The sequence below is a fragment of the Arvicanthis niloticus genome, chromosome 2 (genome assembly GCF_011762505.2).
Source record: "Arvicanthis niloticus isolate mArvNil1 chromosome 2, mArvNil1.pat.X, whole genome shotgun sequence".
Classification (NCBI taxonomy): domain Eukaryota; kingdom Metazoa; phylum Chordata; class Mammalia; order Rodentia; family Muridae; genus Arvicanthis; species Arvicanthis niloticus.
This window is the reverse complement of record NC_047659.1, coordinates 134,876,626-134,895,425: the sequence shown is the minus strand read 5'-3', so window position 1 is coordinate 134,895,425 and position 18,800 is coordinate 134,876,626. Positions and strand designations below refer to the sequence as shown.

The following is an 18,800-nucleotide window of genomic DNA, read 5'->3' as shown; positions in this document are numbered from 1 at the left end:
TCTGTCTGTCTGTCTGTCTGTCTCTTTCTCGCTCCCCCACTCACCGCCCACATTGTTGCGGTAGGTGTTGTACATCTCCTTCACCCGGCGGTAGCGGAAGGCTAGTTTCCTCATCCAGTCCACACCGCCATGAACACCTGTGCCCAGGCACAAGCTGGCCCCTGGCGCCGTGCTGTGGAAACCATCAGTGGAGAAGTTGTATGTGCTGGAGAGACAGGACAGGTGTGACATTAGTGTGGGGAGACTCAGGTCCCTGGGCTCACGATAGGCCTTGGGGGTATCCATGGGTCGCTGGACACACTCAGGGTATGTGTCTGGAGGGGGGGACTTTGGCTCTCATTAGATTCCTAAGAAGGCTTCATGCTTGCTGGAGCCATGTACATGCAAGGGCCAGACAGAGCCCTTGTTTCTGTCTTTGGGCATTAGAGTGAACCCCTAGATTCCTTTGGGGGACTATTACTGCTTCTGCACACAGTAGCCAAGCCTGAGAAAGCCTCCATCTCTGCTCTGTGGAATTCCAAGTGCCAGTGAACTGCACTTACTAGGGGCCAAAGTGTTCAGAACCTTGAGTCTGCCACCTCAGCATTCCTCTCTCTCTCTTGTTCTTCATCCAAACAAGACACCTCAAGTGTGCTCGTTACAGCATCCTTGAGGAGGGATAAGTAACCCTTGTAGCTTACACTCCTGAAGCCACTCAAGCAGCCACAGGATCTTACAAATGTCAACATCTATCTTTCTCTAATCAGTTAACCTATCAGACATCTCTCTATCATCCCTCATCTCCCAGTTATCAATTTTTGATCATCTACCTATCTATCCATTTACCACCCAGCCACCTATCTGTCTGTCTATCTATCTGTCTATCTGTCACCAACCTGTCATCTATCATCCATCCATCTATCTATCTATCTATCTATCTATCTATCTATCTATCTATCTATCTATCTATCTCTATTATCTACCCATCTACCTATTAATCATCTATCTACCAATAATCAATCATCAATCTTTCTATCAATATTCAATCAATCATTCATTATCTACTTTTCATCCATCACCAACATAGCATCTAGCAATCAGCTAATGTATCTACCAGCTATCTATCGTCTATCTATCCATCCATGTATCAACTATCAGCCATCTATCACCTATCCATTTACCTTTCAACCCTCCTCAATTAATCTGTCAGTTATCCATCTTTATTATTATTCAATCACCTTTCGATTATCTCTCTGTATCTAGCTATCTATCATCTATCAGTCATCTACCTATCACCTATTATTTATCATCTATGTATCCATCTATCTATCTATCTATCTATCTATCTATCTATCTATCTATCTATCTATCTATTCATCCATTTATCCATCCATCCATCCATCTGTCATTTATCTACCTACTTACTTACCTATCTCATGGCAAAGACAATAAAGTGGCTTCTCTTTTGAGTCTTATTCTTTCCCCAAATATCTTTCTTTCCATCAGACTCTGTGCTGAGAATCTGGGGTTGGGGAGCTATGTCAGTGGATAAAGTGCCAGCCTCACAAGCCTGAGCATCTGAGTTTACATCCTCAGCACCCGTGAAAAAGTCAGTGCATGGAGATGCAGCCTCAGTGTGGGGTGAGGTGCTTTAGAGACAGAGACAGGAGGATGCCTGCGGCTTGTTGGCCAGCCCATTTAGCTGAAACAGTAAACTCAAGAGTTACTGAGAGAGCCCATATCAAAAATAAAATAAGTGTGATAAAGACATGTAACATCTGGCATTATACACACATGCAGTGTTAAGCACATCTGCACACACTAAAACAAATAATAAAAAAATCCACGTTGGCTCATCCTGAAATTCCTTTCTACAGTAAAGACAGGAATCTAGTTTGACCTGCGTGGATGTCCCCAAGTGGGAGGGGAAGCTCCTTGGCCCCAAATCCTTACCTTAAATCCTGGCCATTGTCATCGGATGAGACATCATCCACGTGGATTTGGTCACAGTCCTTTGGAAATATGAAAGGATAAAGATATGCCAGTTAGTCTGCAGTGGAGATGATAGTTTTGTCTTTTTTTTTTTTTTTTTTTTTTTTGAGACAGGGTCTAATGTAGCCCAGGCTGGCCTTGAACTTGCTATGTAATGGAGGATGACTTTGACCTTCTGATCCTCCTGCCTCCACTTCCTGAGTGCTGGATTTGAGGTAAGCATCATCACCGCTAGTGACAGACCCAGGGTTTCATGCCTTCTAAGCAAGCACTATCAACTGGGCCACATCCCAGCCTAGTGGCCTTGGTTTTAAGAGTGTGTTTCCTAAGCTGAGGGTGGCTGAGCTCTGGAGCTGGCATTCCTGGGGGCTGGTCTGGGTTTTGTCACTAAAGGTTAGGGCCTCAGCTGAGGAACTGACTGCTTTCTCTTTGGTTCCCATATGAATAAGCTCATGACCACAAGGAGCAGGTATCAGATAAGTGGCCGGCTCAGCTGAGTGAGCTTTGCACATGTAAAGGGGAATGGCTAATGTGCCACTGGGGGGACTCCAAGGCTCCCCAAGACTCTAGGACAACAGTGACCCTGGCCATCATGTGGGTGCTATTTAACCTTCACAACACAGGGAAGTCTGTCACATCCGGGCATTAACCTCAGCAGGTCACCGTCTGCTCCACAAGCCATGAGTACTTGCTCTGTGCCTCAGTTTCCCATCTGTACCAACAACCACATGTACTCGACGATGCCATAAAGCAGGATGCAGAGAAAGTTCTATGGAGAGAGATATTCTAGGACAAAGGCTTATGTCAACATCCAATTCCTGGACTGGGTTAGTGAACTCTTCCAGGAAAGACCTTGTAAGCTGCCTGGGGTTACGGCTCTATAGTCCACTCTATGCTGCACAGTGTGGGTGTGTCCATCCGTGGGTGTGTGTGCACACAAGTACTCCCACACTCACCCATGTAGGGCCGTGTGGTGGCCAAAGGTTGGTGTTGGGATAACTCTCTTTTTTTTTTCTTTTAAGAAGAATTGGAACTTGAATTTAATAAATTAACTAATTAACTACCTTTTATGGGCATCTGTGTTTTGCCTGCATATATGTCAATGTGACGGTGTCAGGTCCCCTGGAGCTAGAGTTACAGAGTTTTGTGATCTTCAAGTGGGTGCTGGGAATGGAATCTGAGTCCTGTGGGAGAGCAGCCAGTGCTCTAACCATTGAGCCATAGATCTTCCCAAAGTGTTTTTGAAACGATCGCCAACATGTAAACCAAGGGGACCTCTTTCTGAGTTCCAGGTACTATGTCATTTGGAACTGAACATTGGCTGTGCCCTGGGGCCTGGAAGTCCACATTGCAGTCTTTCCTGTGGTGCCATTTGGCTTAGTCTCACTGTGTTTACTTGGTGCTTGTGGATATCTGAGTTTGAGATTTTTGCTTCATAGCCATCCTGCATGAGGGAGGGTCCAGGACCCATCCTGACACCCTGATGAGTTGCATTTGTCTTCTGAGACAGCCTAAGTTGGCCTCTAATTCACTATGTGGCCAAGGCTGACCCAGAACTATTGATCCTCTTGTCTCTACCACCCAAGTGCTGTGAACACAGTACAGGCGTGTGCTACCATGGTCTATTTACCTGGTATCAGGGATGGAACCAGGGCTTTGTGCTCTGCCAGCTGAGAAGTATCCCAGCACCTAACAGTTTGCATTTACAAGGCAAGGCTGACTTCACTGACCCAGGCTTGGAGAAAAGAGAGTGAATACCCTCAGTCTGTGCTCTGCAGACCTGGCCCAGGATGTCCTACTCTTGGGCCTGAGCGCCCTGCAAGGGTCAGACGGCCCCCACCCCTGGGCATCCGTGACGTCGGGGGAAAGGCACATAAAGAGGCTCTGTTTTTCTCATTTGTGAGGGATTGTCAGGGGCGCTAAACTGTGACAACAGGCGCGATCACATTCCGGACTTCATAAAACACCATGACACTTGCTAGACGCTACCTCATACTCCACCAGCTGACCTGGATCAAGTTACCCTGCGAGCCATCGGCCAGGGCCACCGGACAATGCAGGGGACAGGGAGCCTGACGGGGCTTTTTGGAGGAAGACTGCTGCTCCTAATTTCTGCTGTAATCCCAGGGGTGTGGCACAGTCCTCAAAGCTGTAGGGGAGGCACAGTCACATGGATTGCAGGAAAATTCTAGTCTATCTCTGGTCAAAGGACAGTAGCCTGAGAAAGGGATTTCAGTGGGACCAATGGCAAAGACAAAGAGTTCCGACGGCTTCTACAGAGGTGAGATGATATGGATTAGAGAATTTGTGGAGAGATTAACCGTATAATGCCTGCTTATTAGTGCAGTTGGGAATGGGGAGGAAGGGCTCACTACACACACACATACACACACATACACACGCACATGCACACACATACACATGTACCACATACAAACCCACACAGACCACATGCCCCTCCCCCTTTGCCAGCTGGAATGGAGGGGAATGAATGGTGGTGTTCCCGTTGGGGGAGCTCCAACTTCATAGCCTGACAGACCAGGGCAGGACCTTGAGTTTGCTCACAGAAGGATTTCAAGGCATCTGAAATTGTGGAAAAGCGGCTAAGAAGGAGATATTCATTGTGGGATTGTGTGTGTGTTTGTGTGTTGACAGTAACCTACTATATATGTCATATTTTAAAAGAACAGATAGAGAATCTGAAAGTGGAAAAGGAACCATGTAGACATTTATACATTTGACAGGAAACAACAAATCCATAGGGAAGAAGCCGAGGTTGGCCTGGTGGGCAGTGGGGGATTAGCCTTATCTAAACAGGGTCACCAAATTAATGATAAAGATAATAAAAATTCCGAGAGCTGGGGCTATAGCCCAGACGGACGTCCTTGTGTAGCGCGCACACACACACACACACACACACACACACACACACACACACGCACATGCACGCACGGCTCGGAGTCCAGTCCCCAGGACCACTATCACCATGACAACAAAACAAGGGCTGGGATGTGGTCAGCAGCACAGTGTTTGCCTGGTTTACATGAGTTCTAGTTTTGTTCCTCAGTACAGAAAAATAAAACAGTAAAAACAGATAAGGCTGGGGCCTAGCCTGCTGGTAGAGTACTTACCTAAAACACACACACACACACACACACACACACACAGATATACACAGACACATATATACACACATACACACAGAGATGCATACATGTACACACACAGAGACAAACACACAGAAACACACAGACACACAGACACATAGAGATACACATACACACAGACACATACATATACACAGAGAGATACACACATACACACACAAACAGACATACATAGACACAAACACACAGAGACACACAGAGAGACACAGAGACACACACAGAGACACAGACACACACAGATACACACACACAGGCAGACACACAAATAGATACACAAACAGACAGACACACAGACACACAGAGATACATACACATAGGTTAACCACATATGCATTACTTTTGAATAACTGATTGAAAATCTCTTCCTGGAAGGAGACAGACCTAACATGTTCTATGAGCTTGCACTGTGGCGGGGACTCTGCCTAGACCTTTACACTCATTGAGAGAGACTCCATCTTCCCACCTCACGTGGGAAAAAGTGAAACAGAGACCTCCAGGGTGTGCTATGGGCTGAATTGTCCTCTTCAGAAAAAGGCGGTATTGCCATGTTAACCTCCAATGCCTGTGAGCGTGTCTTTATTTGGAAATCATCACTGACTGTGACTCTGACGAGTTCTGAGGTTTGGACTCAGGGGAGACTTTTGTCTTTGCCTGTATCACCCTGCAAGAGCCTAATTTGGTTTGATGTGGGAAACTAAGCAGGGTTAGGCAGGTTAGTGCTTGGGTGGGAGAAAAGCCAATGATTTTGACACAGAGAGCAACATGCACTGAGGAAGAGTGCGGCCAAGATTGGGTGACACACATGCATGCTGAGGCACATCTGAGACCACCAGGAGCTGGCAGCCCGTGTCCCCCTCGACCTTGGCCATCTGCCTCAGCATAGCAGACTGGCTCCCGTAGAGGCTGCAGGGCGTGTGCACGGCATCTGGGGCGTTTCTGCCTGGGAGATGGCTCTGTCTCCTTGCTTGCTTACTCATGGTTGTGTTATCTGTCAGCACGGACCTGTGGGTGTTTTATTCCGTACTTTGAGTTGGAATTTAATAGATCATTATTTATTACTAAATCACTCCAGCTTTGGCCACTGGGGGCCCTTCTGGTTGCATCCTGTTCCTCTGACATCATGAATCATTTGATTTTGAGAGCTTCCTTAGTTTCTGGTGATTTAAGTGTCCTCTCTAGCAAATCCTACTGGTGGTTGCCACCACAACCAGCCTTCCTTATTTTCTTTCTTTCCTTCCCTTCTATTCCCTTCTTTCCTTTCTTCTTCTTTTTCTCCCTCTTTATTTGAGACAGTACCATTCATTCTGCACCAGCTTCTGGCCTTGAACTCACTATGTAGCCCAGGCTTTTCTCACTATGTAGCTTAGGCTGGCCTCACTATGTAGCCCAGGCTGGTCTCACTATGTAGCCCAGGCTGGTCTCACTATGTAGCCCAGGTTGGCCTCACTATATAGCCCAGGCTAGCCTTACTATGTAGCTCAGAGATGCCTTGATCTTTGCTCTGTGGATGTGATGTGACTAGCTGCTTTGAATACCTGAGACCTTGAGGTCCCTACAGTAATGGACTGTAACCTGGAATTGTATGCTAAAATTCTCTAGGTTGCTTTTGTCAGAGTGTTTCATCATGGCTACAGAAGAGAAGCCAGGATTCCAAGTGAATTCATGGGGTCTGTGATGGCCCCTTTGCTACCCTCCTGGTGTCCTCAGAGTTTTCCACCTGACATGATGTGACATGTGCACTTAGTTGGGTTGGGGAAGCATGAGAGTTTCCTGAGGGATTTGTTTGTAGGAAGCAAACAGGTTGGATGCTATTCCCCAAGCCTCTGGGCACAGAGCCTGTCATAGGCACTTGGCTCCCTCCTGAGTCTGGCTGCAGCCCACCCTGGGGAACTGTTCTTCATGCTCCCACAGGGCTGCTGGTCTCAGCAAGCAGCATGTGTCTACTCCTGGAAGACATGGTTCCAATTCTGTCAATTGGACTCTGGGGCACCTGGCATAGGCACCTGGCATGGGGCACCTGGCATAGGCACTTGGCATGGGGCACCTGGCATGGGCACCTGGCATGGGGCACCTGGTATGGAGATGCTGTTGAGCAAAGTTTGGAGAATGAGAACAATCTGGAGTCCCTGAAAAGCCTGGTTGTCTGGTGACTGAGATGGCCCTCCACAAGCTGTGGCCATGATGGTCACTGACTGTGCGGCCTGTGAAAAGCAGGAGGGTGGGAGTCTGAAGGTGTTGCCGGGAGCTGATGGACAGAGTAACTTGTGCCTGCCTGGGCCTTCTAGTGCTCAACCACAAAACTGTTCGCTGCCCCTGTTCACAGGGGGCCTTGGTTGGGAACTATTTCTACCCCACAGCTTGGTCTTCGAGCTGTTCCAGGTGCGGACGACATCTTCAGGACAGACAGAAATGTCCTTTCATGTCCAGCTTGATCTAGGTCGCCTTTAGCTTTCACTGTCTTCTGAGTGACTGTGCTCACAGTCAGTGGAGCCTGCTCGAGGCCTGCGAATCCTCCGTGACTTTCCCTCAGCCTCTGTCTCTATAGTTTTGCTCTGCTTTATTCAATTTACTTATTTTTAGGACTTCTTTCTCTGACGTTACAATTTAGAAATTGTAACTGTGTGCGCGTGTGCACATAAATCGGAGGTGAGCGCACGCGTGTGCCACAGTGTGCGGGTGAGGCCAGAGGACACGTCTGCGGATTCCGTTCTCTCCCTTCAGCTTTGTGTGGGTTCTGGGACCAACATTAGCAATGCCCCAAACACCTTTAGTTCCTGAGCTATCTTACTGGCCCCAAGGAGTTCTCTTTAAATATGTTTTTCATTTGAATTTATCCCAAGTCGTCTTTCAACATAGACTAAGTCTAAACAAATGAGTTAAGCTGTGTCTCACACTCTCTGCCCTTTCTGTTTGCATCGTACTCAGGGGCCCAAGGGCAAACACAGTAGTGTATTTCCTTTCTCTCTGTGTCTCTGTCTCTCTCTCTGTCTCTGTAAACATGCACCAGAAGAATGTAAATTCTTTTTTTAAAAAAGCTTCCATTCTGGCCCCACTGCTAAGTATCATTGCCCAAGAGAATCTGCACTAGTCTGCACTAGTCTGCACTAGCCTGCACTAGCCTGCACTAGTTTGCACTAGTCCGCCTTAATGAACATATTAAGTAAAGGCATTTCAGAAGGAAGAAGAAGAGGCCATCAGTGTTTTTGGTTTTTTTGTTTGTTTGTTTGTTTTGTTTTGTTTTTTTTAAACTGGGTTAGCCAGGCGGTGGTGGCACACACCTTTAATCCCAGCACTTGGGAGGCAGAGGCAGGCAGATTTCTGAGTTCGAGGCCAGCCTGGTCTACAGAGTGAGTTCCAGGATAGCCAAGGCTATACAGAGAAACTCTGTCTCAAAAAACCAAAAACCAAAAACCAAACCAAACCAAACCAAACCAAGCCAAACCAAACCAAACCACCTGCGTTAGCAGAACCAGCATCCCATGGGACTGGAGCAAGGAGATAGGAGGGCCAGCAAGGTCACTCTGACAAGAGTGTCCCCCTAAAAGGACACTGACTTTATATAGTTCTGCACTCTTAGGCGTCGTAAGTAAGTGATTAAAATCTCTAAGAGAAAAGGGCCATCTGGAGGCTGGCTCGACGTTCTTCTAAAACCCCACATTCTGTTCCCAGCACCCACGTCAAAATGGGTCACAACAGCCTATGCTCCAGCCTCAGGGGATCCAATGACCTCTTCTGGCACACACACACACACACACACACACACACACACACACACACACACACAGAGTGTATTTAAAGGAAAGGAATCAGGCAGTGGTAGCCCACACCTTTGATCCAGCACTCATCGGATCTCTGAGCTCAAGGCCAGCCTGGTCTACAGGGTGAGTTCCAGGACAGCCAGGGCTACACAGAGACACCATCTTGAAAAACAAAAATCCCAGCACTTGGGAGGCAGAGGCAGGTAGATCTCTGAGTCAGAGGCCAGCCTGGTCTACAGGGTGAGTTCCAGGACAGCCAAGGCTATACAGAGAAACCTGTTTCAAAAAACTTAAAAAAAAAAAAAAAAAAAAAAGGAAAAAAAATTTAAATCAGAGATAGCACCCCTCCACCCCCGACTAAACAAGAGTAACCCCAGCAACTGTGAAAGCGAGCGTTGTGTGCTGACCTCCAGGTCATTGAAGAACAGGTGTGTGTCAGCAAGGTTGAAGATCATCTCCTCCATCATCAGGCCGATGCGTACTGATGTCGTGGTGTCCTGTGGGAAAGAGAAGGGACAGTTTTCTGCATGTGTGGCCTCTGGGGCTCTGGAAGGCAGCTGGAAGTCCCTGCTCTTCCGGATAGCCCTCAGCTCTTGTGTCGCTAAGAGCATGGCCTGGGATGAACACAGCTTGTCTATACCAGGAGAGAAGACATTATGAAGTGACTTTGCTCTGGAGTGATGGCTACAAGCAATCTCTGAGAAACCGTGAGGGGGATGGAAGCAAGCTGGTCAGAGCATGGAAACAGTTGAATCATGACGGTGTGTTCGTTCCCCACCCCCACTATATACAACACAGTTGGCTACTGGGATGGTCCATTGTCAGACTCCTCGTGGGAATATACTTCGGGGTGTGCCTGTGACAATGTGTCCAGAAAGGTTTGCCTGGTGGGAAGACCCGATCGGGTGTGCACAGCACCATTGCCTGGGCTGGGATCCCAAACCAAATGAAGAAGGAAAGATGGGAGAGGAGCTGGGCAGAGCCTTCATCTGCCTCTGCTTCCCGACTGGGGACCCAAGCTAACCAGTCGCCTCAGGCTCTCGCCTCCACGACTTCCACCCCATGAGAGACTGTACTTTCAAACCATGAATGGAAATAAGTCCTTCCTTTCTTAGGTTGCTTCCTTCAGGGATCTCATGTCACAGAAGAAGAAAGTAATTAACATAAGGTTTCGCTCCCAGTCACCTCCCTGAGGGTGATTCATTCCAGTGCACAGTGAACATGGCTGGTGGTCTGTTATGTCTGGCTCATGAATCAAGGGCTGCTTGTTTTTTTTTTTTTTTTAAATTTCCTTTTGTTAAAGAATATATATATATTCTATCTGCATGTACACCTGCATACCAGAAGAGGGCATCAGATCCCAGCATAGACGGTTGTGAGCCACCATGTGGTTGCTAGGAATTGAACTCAGGTCCTCAGGAAGAGCAGACAGTGATCTTAGCCACTGAACCATCTCTCCAGCCCAAGGTTTTTTGTTTGTTTGTTTGTTTGTTTGTTTGTTTTTTGAGATAAGGTTTCTCTCAAAGACTGCTTGCCTCTGCCTCCCTAGAATGCTGGGATTAAAGGTGCGTGCCATTACTGCTCCTGCTGCTTAGCTCATGTGTGTGTGTGTGTTTCAGTGTTTGGTTTTGTTCTGAACTGTTTCCAGAAGCTCAGGTGGGGAATGCTTTGTCTCTATCTGGTTGTTATTTTGGGAGTTTCTGGAAACTTCAGTGGGTGGGACCTAGCTAGAGGAAGTAGGCAAAAGTGGGTTTGGCAGTTAACCTTTGTATCCTGTCTTAGACATGTCTTTGTCCTCCTTCCCTTCCCCCCCCTCCCTCCCTCTCTCTCTGCTTTATGTCCTACCCCCCACGAGGTGAACAGCGCCCTCCCCAAACTCCTGCTGCGTGACGTTCTGGCTGAGGACACAGGACTAAGCAACCATGGGCAGAACCCTCTGGAGCATGTGAGCAAAGTTAACCTTCCCTTTTTAAAGTTGTTTTTTCAGGTGCTTGGAGTCCAGCTAGATAAACGCTAACAGTGTTTCCAGCCTGTGAAGACAGAGACAAATCACCTCTGCGCAGAGACTGCGAGTCCCGAAAGCCTTTAGAACATAGATCTGCTGGGCCCTGAGGACTCAGGCGTTATATATGGTATGAGTGATATCTCAAGTCTAGGTGGGAGCTTTAAGAGCCCTGCTGGCTCCCACACTCTCCACAGCACAGATCCCTTCACGGAGCCCAACCTAAGCCCGGACTCCATAGAGAGATAATGAAGTGCAGACTTGCGGGTGACAGTGGATTTGAGTGTGTGCTTGTCAGTTTTTATTGTCAACTAGACACAACCTAGAGTCTCCTGGAAAGAGGGTGCCTCAGTTGGACTGGCTTTTGGCCACGTCTGAGAGAGATTGTCTTCATTGGTGGTTGGTATGGAAGGGCCCGGTGCACTGCGAGAGTACCATCCTTAGGAATCGGGTCCAGACTATGTACCAAAGTTTGCCAAGTATGAGCCAGCAATCCAGAGTAATGTTCCTTTATTGTCCTGCCTCTAGGTTTCTGTCCCGACTTCCTTCAGTGAGGGACTGTGACCCGGAAGTATAAACGAAAGAAACCCTTTCCTCCTCTAAGTTGCTTTTGGTCATTGTGATTACCACATCAACAGACGCCAGGCTAGAACAAACAAACCTTAAGTGAACAGTGGACCAAGGGGTGGGGAGCCGGCTCAGGCAGTAAGGGGTTTGCTGAGTAGGCACAAGGATCTGGGTTTGACCCCTGGGCCTAAATGTATATAAAACGCTCTGTGTGCTGTGCAGACTTATAATCTCAGTGTTGAGAGGCAGAGACAGGTGGGTGCCTATGGCTCCCTGCTGGCTAGACTCGCTGAACTGGTGAGCTCTAGGCCAGTGAGTGAGACCTGTCTCAAAATAAGGTGAACGGCGCTTAGTAATAACAGCTCAGATTGTCTACTGCATGACTGTGAGTACCAGCACACACATATACATGTACACATATGTACACAGACACACACACACACACACACACACACACACACACACACGCACGCACACACACACGCACAGAGACAGAAGCACTCTTGTTCTGAAAAGTAAATCCAATCGCAAACCTCTTTTGACCTTAAAAATAAAACAACATAATAAAAAAAAAAACCCAAAACAAAACAAAACAAAAAAAAGCACAAACGAAGGCAGCTTAGCTGCTGACCTTGGTTTCACACTCACAGCCGTGGAGAAGCAGGCCAGAACGCCTCCTCAGGCTCCAGAGCCTCCCGTTCAGGGTTCTGGCCAGGAGGTGGCAGACAGAGATTCTGTAACTGCAGAAGGCAACCGGGACAAACCTCTTGGAGCCTGGCAGGAGTCAGTGTGACCCAGGGAAGGTTGTGGTCATCCAAACCAGAGCGCCTCTGTGCCTCTGCACAGCCCTTAAGAAAGGCCTGCGTGCCATGCACCTGACTACGAGTGTGGTTCTCTCACACAGGAGGAGAGAGGTCAGCTATCCGGCCCAAAGGGATGGACTCAGTCCAAAATAATCTCTCTGTGTTAAACCTGCTTCTCCGAGGGAAGCATTCATGTAGTTCTAAGAGAGAAAATCACAGATATGAATAAAGCTGAGGGCGTGTGTGCCTGGCTGATAGAGACAGGACATGAACAGGAGGTTTGTGCCTGTGACCACAACAAGGGTGAGAGACAGGCCCTTCTTTCTTTTTGTTTTTTGACAGGGCCTCATGTAACCCAGGCCGCCTCAAACCTACTACACAGCTAATGCTAGTCTTGGACCCCTGGTTCTTTTCTTCCATCTCCCAAGTGCTAGGATTAAAGGCCTTTTGTAATGTCTTTATTCTTTTGGCACTGGGAGGGACCCCAGGGCCTTTGCACGTGCAAAGCGGTGGTGTATGAGTGCTCTACCATTGGGCTAAGGCCCTGAGAACTAACTCTTTTATTTTGCATTTTACGAAGTCAGAGATCATGGAGAAGACAGGAAAGAGAAACCTGGAGATAAGCATGTAAATAGTTCAGCACAAGGTGAAAATTGTTGCCTCCTGGCAGAAGGCAAAGGCGGTGGACAGTAGGGGCTGCTGTTTCTCAAATACTTATCTGTATATAATGTCATAAATTTAAAAGTATATGCAGACTTTCTTGGGGTAAGACAATTAAGAATAATTGGCAACACATTCTGAAATACCGCTTTGCTTTTTTAAGGGGGGGGGAATCCATATTCATTATTGTGTTTGAATGTGAAAAGTCCCCCACAGGTTCAAGTGTTTGAACATTTGGTCCCCAAATGGCGGTAGGGGGGTGGAGCCTCACTAAAGAAAGGGTCACATTCGATAGATGCTATTTGCATCCTGACTGAGGATGTCATGTGCCCCCCTCCCATGCTTTCCCAGACACCATGGACTGTGTCCCCCCCAAACCGTGAGTCAAAGTGGCCCTTTCCATCCCTAAGTTGCTTTTTATCAGGTATTTGGTCAGAACAAGGACAAAAGGCACCAACAAACTCATGAGCCCAAGAGATAAATTTTGGTGAATTGCAAAAGATGAGAACTTTTGCAATCTTCTGCAACCTAACTGAACCATCATCCAGCTGAAGGAGACAGAGCAAAATGAAAAATCCAAATCTCATCAGAAAGAAGCCTGTCAGACATCCTTTCCTTGTGTTGATACGAATACTGAAAATTGATTGTCACAGGGGTGGGGGAGGTGGCTCAGTCAGTAACGTTTCAGCCATGCAAGCACAAGGACCTGAGTCTGGATCCCCAGCACCCAGGAAAAGGCCAGGTGTGGTGGGCTGCCTGTAACCCTGGTGCTGGAGGTGGGCCTGAGACAGGTGGGTTCCTCGAGCTCATTGGCTAGCTGCACACATATGTGCATTCCCACACAAACCATATACATGTATATGTGTGTTGTATACATATATATATATGCACATATATGCATATACACATATATCCAAATATACGTACATACCCTGCCACAGACGTACTTGCACATATATACTATTGTTTTAAAGGACAGATAAGCTAAAAGGAAACCAATTCAGGTGTGAGAGTTGGAGAGATGCTTCCCATGCATCTTCAGGTGGATGCACCCTGAACACCCTCCACGACACACCAGCCCCCTCTGCTGGCTTTAGTGGCACAATCGACAGTGTGACCCAGTTAAATACAGCCGAAAGCAAGGCAGCTACCTTTCACTACACTTTCAAATCCACACTGGACCCTGAATCAGCCAACGGTGCACGGAGGGTTAAACACACCTGGCCCAGAGTCCCAGAACAGCTCTTATCCCACAGACTACTGTGGAGGACTCTTGCCCTCATCAAAGATGCAGCAAGGGCAGCTGACTGGTGCAGCCAGAGATGCCAGGCACTTGAAAGGCACTTACTTCCCTAACCATCGCATGCTCTTCCGATTATAGCAGGGTCCTGTGGTTAACTTGCTAAACAAGCACCATCGTACATGGATGACTTGAAAAGCAAAGAGCGATTAAAGCCAGAACGGGGAGACTGGAGAAGCTTTCAGTGTGGAACACGCCCCTGGAAAGGCTCTGTTGGGGCAGGATGGGGTGGATGGAATGCCATTCTTGTTGGCCTAGGATGTTTGCGGGTGGCTGTCTCCCTGAGAAGCTATAAACCAGGCCCAGACTCGGCAGATTTTTCCAGCGAGCCCTAATGTTCTGCGGGTTTCTGGAATTAACTTTGATGGCATCGTGGTGGTCTGTGCATGCCTTGGGTTAAGGGGCTAGAAAGGGATGGTGGGACTGCCCTTGGGGCAGAGACAGTTACTCTGGATCCCCAGGAAGCACGAGGACCTAATTTTAATGCTTTTGTGATGAAATTCTTCTAGTTTGAGGAGGTGGTTTTATCCTGTGGGCTAGTCAGACATCAGCCTGGTGGTTGCTATGCTATCTTGGAATGTGTGGATTTATTTCTTGGGTGGAAGAGAGATGGTAAAATTATAAAAAGGGAAAGTCTTTTCTAAAACAAAATCAACCTGATGTGCAATAATCACGAGAGCAGGCAAGGGGCGTGGCTTCGAACCACCTCTGTAGCACTCGGTTTCCCAGGCCAGTGAAATGGGCGTGGCTTCGAACCACCTGGGCAGCACTCATTTTCTGGGGCCAGAGAAATGGCTCACCATCGGAGGGAGAGCTTGCTGCTCTGCCAGAGGTTTGGTTCCCAGCACGCATGTCAGGTAGCTGACAATCATCTGTGGCTCTGGCTTCAGGAGATTTGGTGATTTTTTTTTTTCTGGCCTCTAAAGGCACCTACACACACCACCCATCCATCGTCACACCTCGGGGGAGACTGATCCGGCGGAATGTAACACAGAATGCCAGCCATCTGCCCTGTCACCCACAGCAGATTAATTCAGGTGTATGGATCCCTCTGTGGCATGTCTCGGGCACTGGAACTCACTGAGATCCATCTGCCTCTGCCTTCTGAGTGCTAAGATTAAAGGCATTTACCACCATGTCCAGTTGATAGCCCAGCATTTTTAAAAAAGCCTTTAAACATTTTTATGTATTTTGTTTAAAATGTAGGGGTGTTCTGACTCCATGTATGTCTACATGTCAGAAGACATACAGCTTACTTCCCAGTTTATTTCTCCAGACAAATCAAGACTTCAAGGCCACATTACTAACAAGAGGCAAAGGCTGGGATTTGAACCCAGGACTGTCTAAATCAATCAATCAATCAAACAAACAAACAAACAAACAAACAAAACCCCTAAAACTAAACACTTCATTCCCTGAGTATGTCTTTGCAGAGCCAATGACATAAAACAAAATACTTCACTGTTACTGCAGTGAAGGCAACGATCATGTTTCTTTTGATAAATGCCTATTTTAAGATGGCAGTTGTCTACTTTTTAAGATTTAAGCTGGGTGGCTTAGTGGGTAAGGTACTTGCTGTGTTAACCTGGCAACCTGAATTTGATTCTTGGGACCCAAACAAGGATAGAAGAGGAGAATCAACTCTGAAGAGTTGTTTTCTGACTGTGTGTGTGCATGTACACATATGACACACACTCACATTCACATAATACACAAACACATTCATGCACAAACTCCACACACAACTCTCTCTCTCTCTCCCTCTCTCTCTCTTTCTCTCATACACACACACGCACACACACACACAAGCAAAGTCATCTGCTTGCATTCATCTCTTTCAACGTGTTTCTGAAAGATTGCTGGTGGATAGTTAGCAACTTCAATGGGCTGGTTAACTTTTTTCCTTGTGTTTCTGGATACAAGGCCTCTGTATGTACCAGGCAAGCACTCTACTACCACTGAGCGTGAGCCAGGCCACAGAGGGCACATCAACATGCCTGTCGCTTGTTTGCAAGTGCCTGGAGAGTACATAGTCTGAATATTCTAGTAATACAGTCATGGGGTTTGCCTTAGCTGTGCGTGCGTGCATGTGTGCGTGCGTGCATGTGTGTGTGGTGTGCATGTGTGATGTGGGTATATAGGTGGTATGTATGCTGTGTGTGTATGTGGTATGTATGTATGTTGTCTGTACACATACACGTGTGTACTGAGGTGTGCCGGGCAGAAGTGGACGCTGTGCATCTTTCTTTATCACCCTCCACTTATTTTTGGAAGAGATTCTGTCACTGAATCTGGAGCTTGATGCTTCAGTTAGGCTGGCTGGTCCTTGAGCCTTGGGGAGCTCTACTCCCCCTTTCCCCATTACCCGGCAACATGGTTACGGATGTATGCTGCCTTGCCTGGCTTTCGCTCAGACACCAAGGATCCCAGCTCAGGTCCCCATGCTTGCATGGCGTACACATGCCTCAGTGAGCCTCTCTGCTGCCCCCAGCTCAGTGGTTATGGTATTTCCAGAGAAGGCTTTCTGGGTATCGGCATATCTAATCTCCACCCCTAATGCCGATAGCAACCTCTCCGTTCCACCCAGTGATGACAGCCACAGACTTCTCCAGACTTGGCCCAACAGGCCTGTCCCTCCAGTTTTGAAGACCCAGTCTAAAGGACTCCAGATGAGAAAAGGTGAGCGTCTCAGCTGGCAGCCTTAGCAAACTGACTTTGAATTCCAGGGTTGAAAACACTGAAACGAAGCAAGCTTTCTAACACAAGCACAAGAGTGAACTGCCTTATAAACAAAAATGAAGAAACAAAGAAACCCAGGGCTGGAACCGGTAGAGGGCCTTCTTAGCTTGCACAAAGCAGGAGTTCGATCCCAGTCAGTGCTGTAAACCCAGAGGTGGTTACCTACAGGTAAACCCAGCAGTCAGGAGCTGGAGGCTCAGAAGTTCAAGGTCCTCTTTATCTAGTGAGTTCCAAGCCAGCCTGAGCTACATGAGACCCTGTCCTCATCCCTAATTAAAATCTCCCAAGCACAAAGGCAGGATGTGTCTCTTTTGTGTCTCAAGAAGGAAGTGAGACCTAGTAGTCTGAAGTACCCACACTGAGAACCCTGGGTGCATACTGGGCCTCTACCCATATTTTCTGAAGGTGACTTGGGGACAGCTCACTTAAAACTTCAGGCCCTCATCCTGACCTGAGTAGCCACAGTCTCCATTTCTGAGACATGGGTCAACAGAGGCAGTCTGGTCACAGGGAAAGTCTCTGCTTTTGGGATTGGCCATTCATGGGCCTCTCTGGCCACATCTATCCTGTAAACTTGATTCTTCCTTCCTCAGATGCCACCTGGAGAAAGGTTTGGGGGCAGAGGGAAGGTGATGGCTTGGCACTGTGCCACCCAGGCCCTTTCCTCTCCTGTCAGGACCCAGACTGCCCCGGAGCCAGGCTTGTGTCTCTGAGTGGTGCTGTCTGGGCTTGCCCACATTCTGTACACAGGGTGAGTGTCTCGCCAACACTAGAGCTGGCTCACAGCCCACTGCCTGCGGTCACCTTCCTTTTTCTTTTGTGTCAATTACGCTGCCATCCCCAACTTCAGTATGATATGCAGGATGATATACTATTGCACCTATTTTGGTATGAAGACCCCCTCTCTTCCTTAAAAAAAAAAAAAAAAAAATCCCACCTGCGCACACAAAACCTATCGAAGCCATCACGTCATCCAAATCTACCGGGCCTTTGAATATTCCTGCCAAGTAGTTGTTTAGAAGCCGAACAAATAATTACTCTGCCAGGAGGAAGAAAAGTACTAATTAAAGCTATTCATTAAAGCAGCTTGCTTATTCTGTGGGGTTTATCTCTCTGAGTGTCAGCCAGAGGTTAGGGGCGGATTAGCACACAGTGGGAGGCTCGGCCAGTTAAACCTCCTCCTTGCGGTTAGCCTTAAATAATAAAGTTGTCATTAAAAGCATGAATTTAATGGTTTTAATTGGGTTTAATTACTTGGAAACTCCTGGAAAACAGATCAGCTTGTTAGAAAAAGAGAAAGAGAAAGAAAAAAAAACTTTTTAAAAGAGAAAGACAAGAAAATGATGGTCGTGAAGAAAAAGACGAGGTTAATTCATGTGTTTGAACTGCAAAGGAAAACAACACAAACCAAAAGCCTCTCAGACTTGCTTCCTCGGCAGTTCCAGAGAACAGGAGAGTGAGAAGAATAGGAAAATATCAACACATGGGTTTATGTGTATGAACGAGAACTCCACCAAAGACCGCGGGATACATTCTGTCACCGTGACAAGAGCCAACCGAGGACCCAGGATGGAATCAGCGTCAAGAGAAAGAGATGTTCCAGCAAAGGTGTTCCAGCCAGCTCCGATCTCTGGGTGTCATGTAGCCACACAGCACATGGATTGTTGTTGGTTTTAAGTGGTTTATGTTTAAAGAACACAATGCCTTCTAGACGTGGCAGTTTTCACTCTATCCAAGGCCAGAAGCACAGAGGAGGCAGCAGACTCCATCTTGTTTGCCCTGGACCCAGCGGCTGTCTCTATTGCAAGTGGGAAAACTTTGAAAGCTTGGCTG

General features: G+C 47.5%; 1 protein-coding gene across 2 annotated transcripts in view; it reads right to left on the bottom strand.

Moving 5' to 3' along the window:
- The window catches only part of Eya2 (EYA transcriptional coactivator and phosphatase 2), a 164,492-nt gene that overhangs the window by 7,692 nt on the left and 138,000 nt on the right, over nt 1-18,800 (bottom strand). For both annotated transcript variants that reach the window (XM_034496514.2, XM_076930237.1), the window contains exons 10-12: nt 9,304-9,393; nt 1,933-1,991; nt 45-205 (exon numbers count right to left, since the gene is read on the bottom strand). In XM_034496514.2, the coding sequence (XP_034352405.1) occupies nt 45-205; nt 1,933-1,991; nt 9,304-9,393 (310 nt within the window). The remainder of the gene's footprint in view (nt 1-44; nt 206-1,932; nt 1,992-9,303; nt 9,394-18,800) is intronic.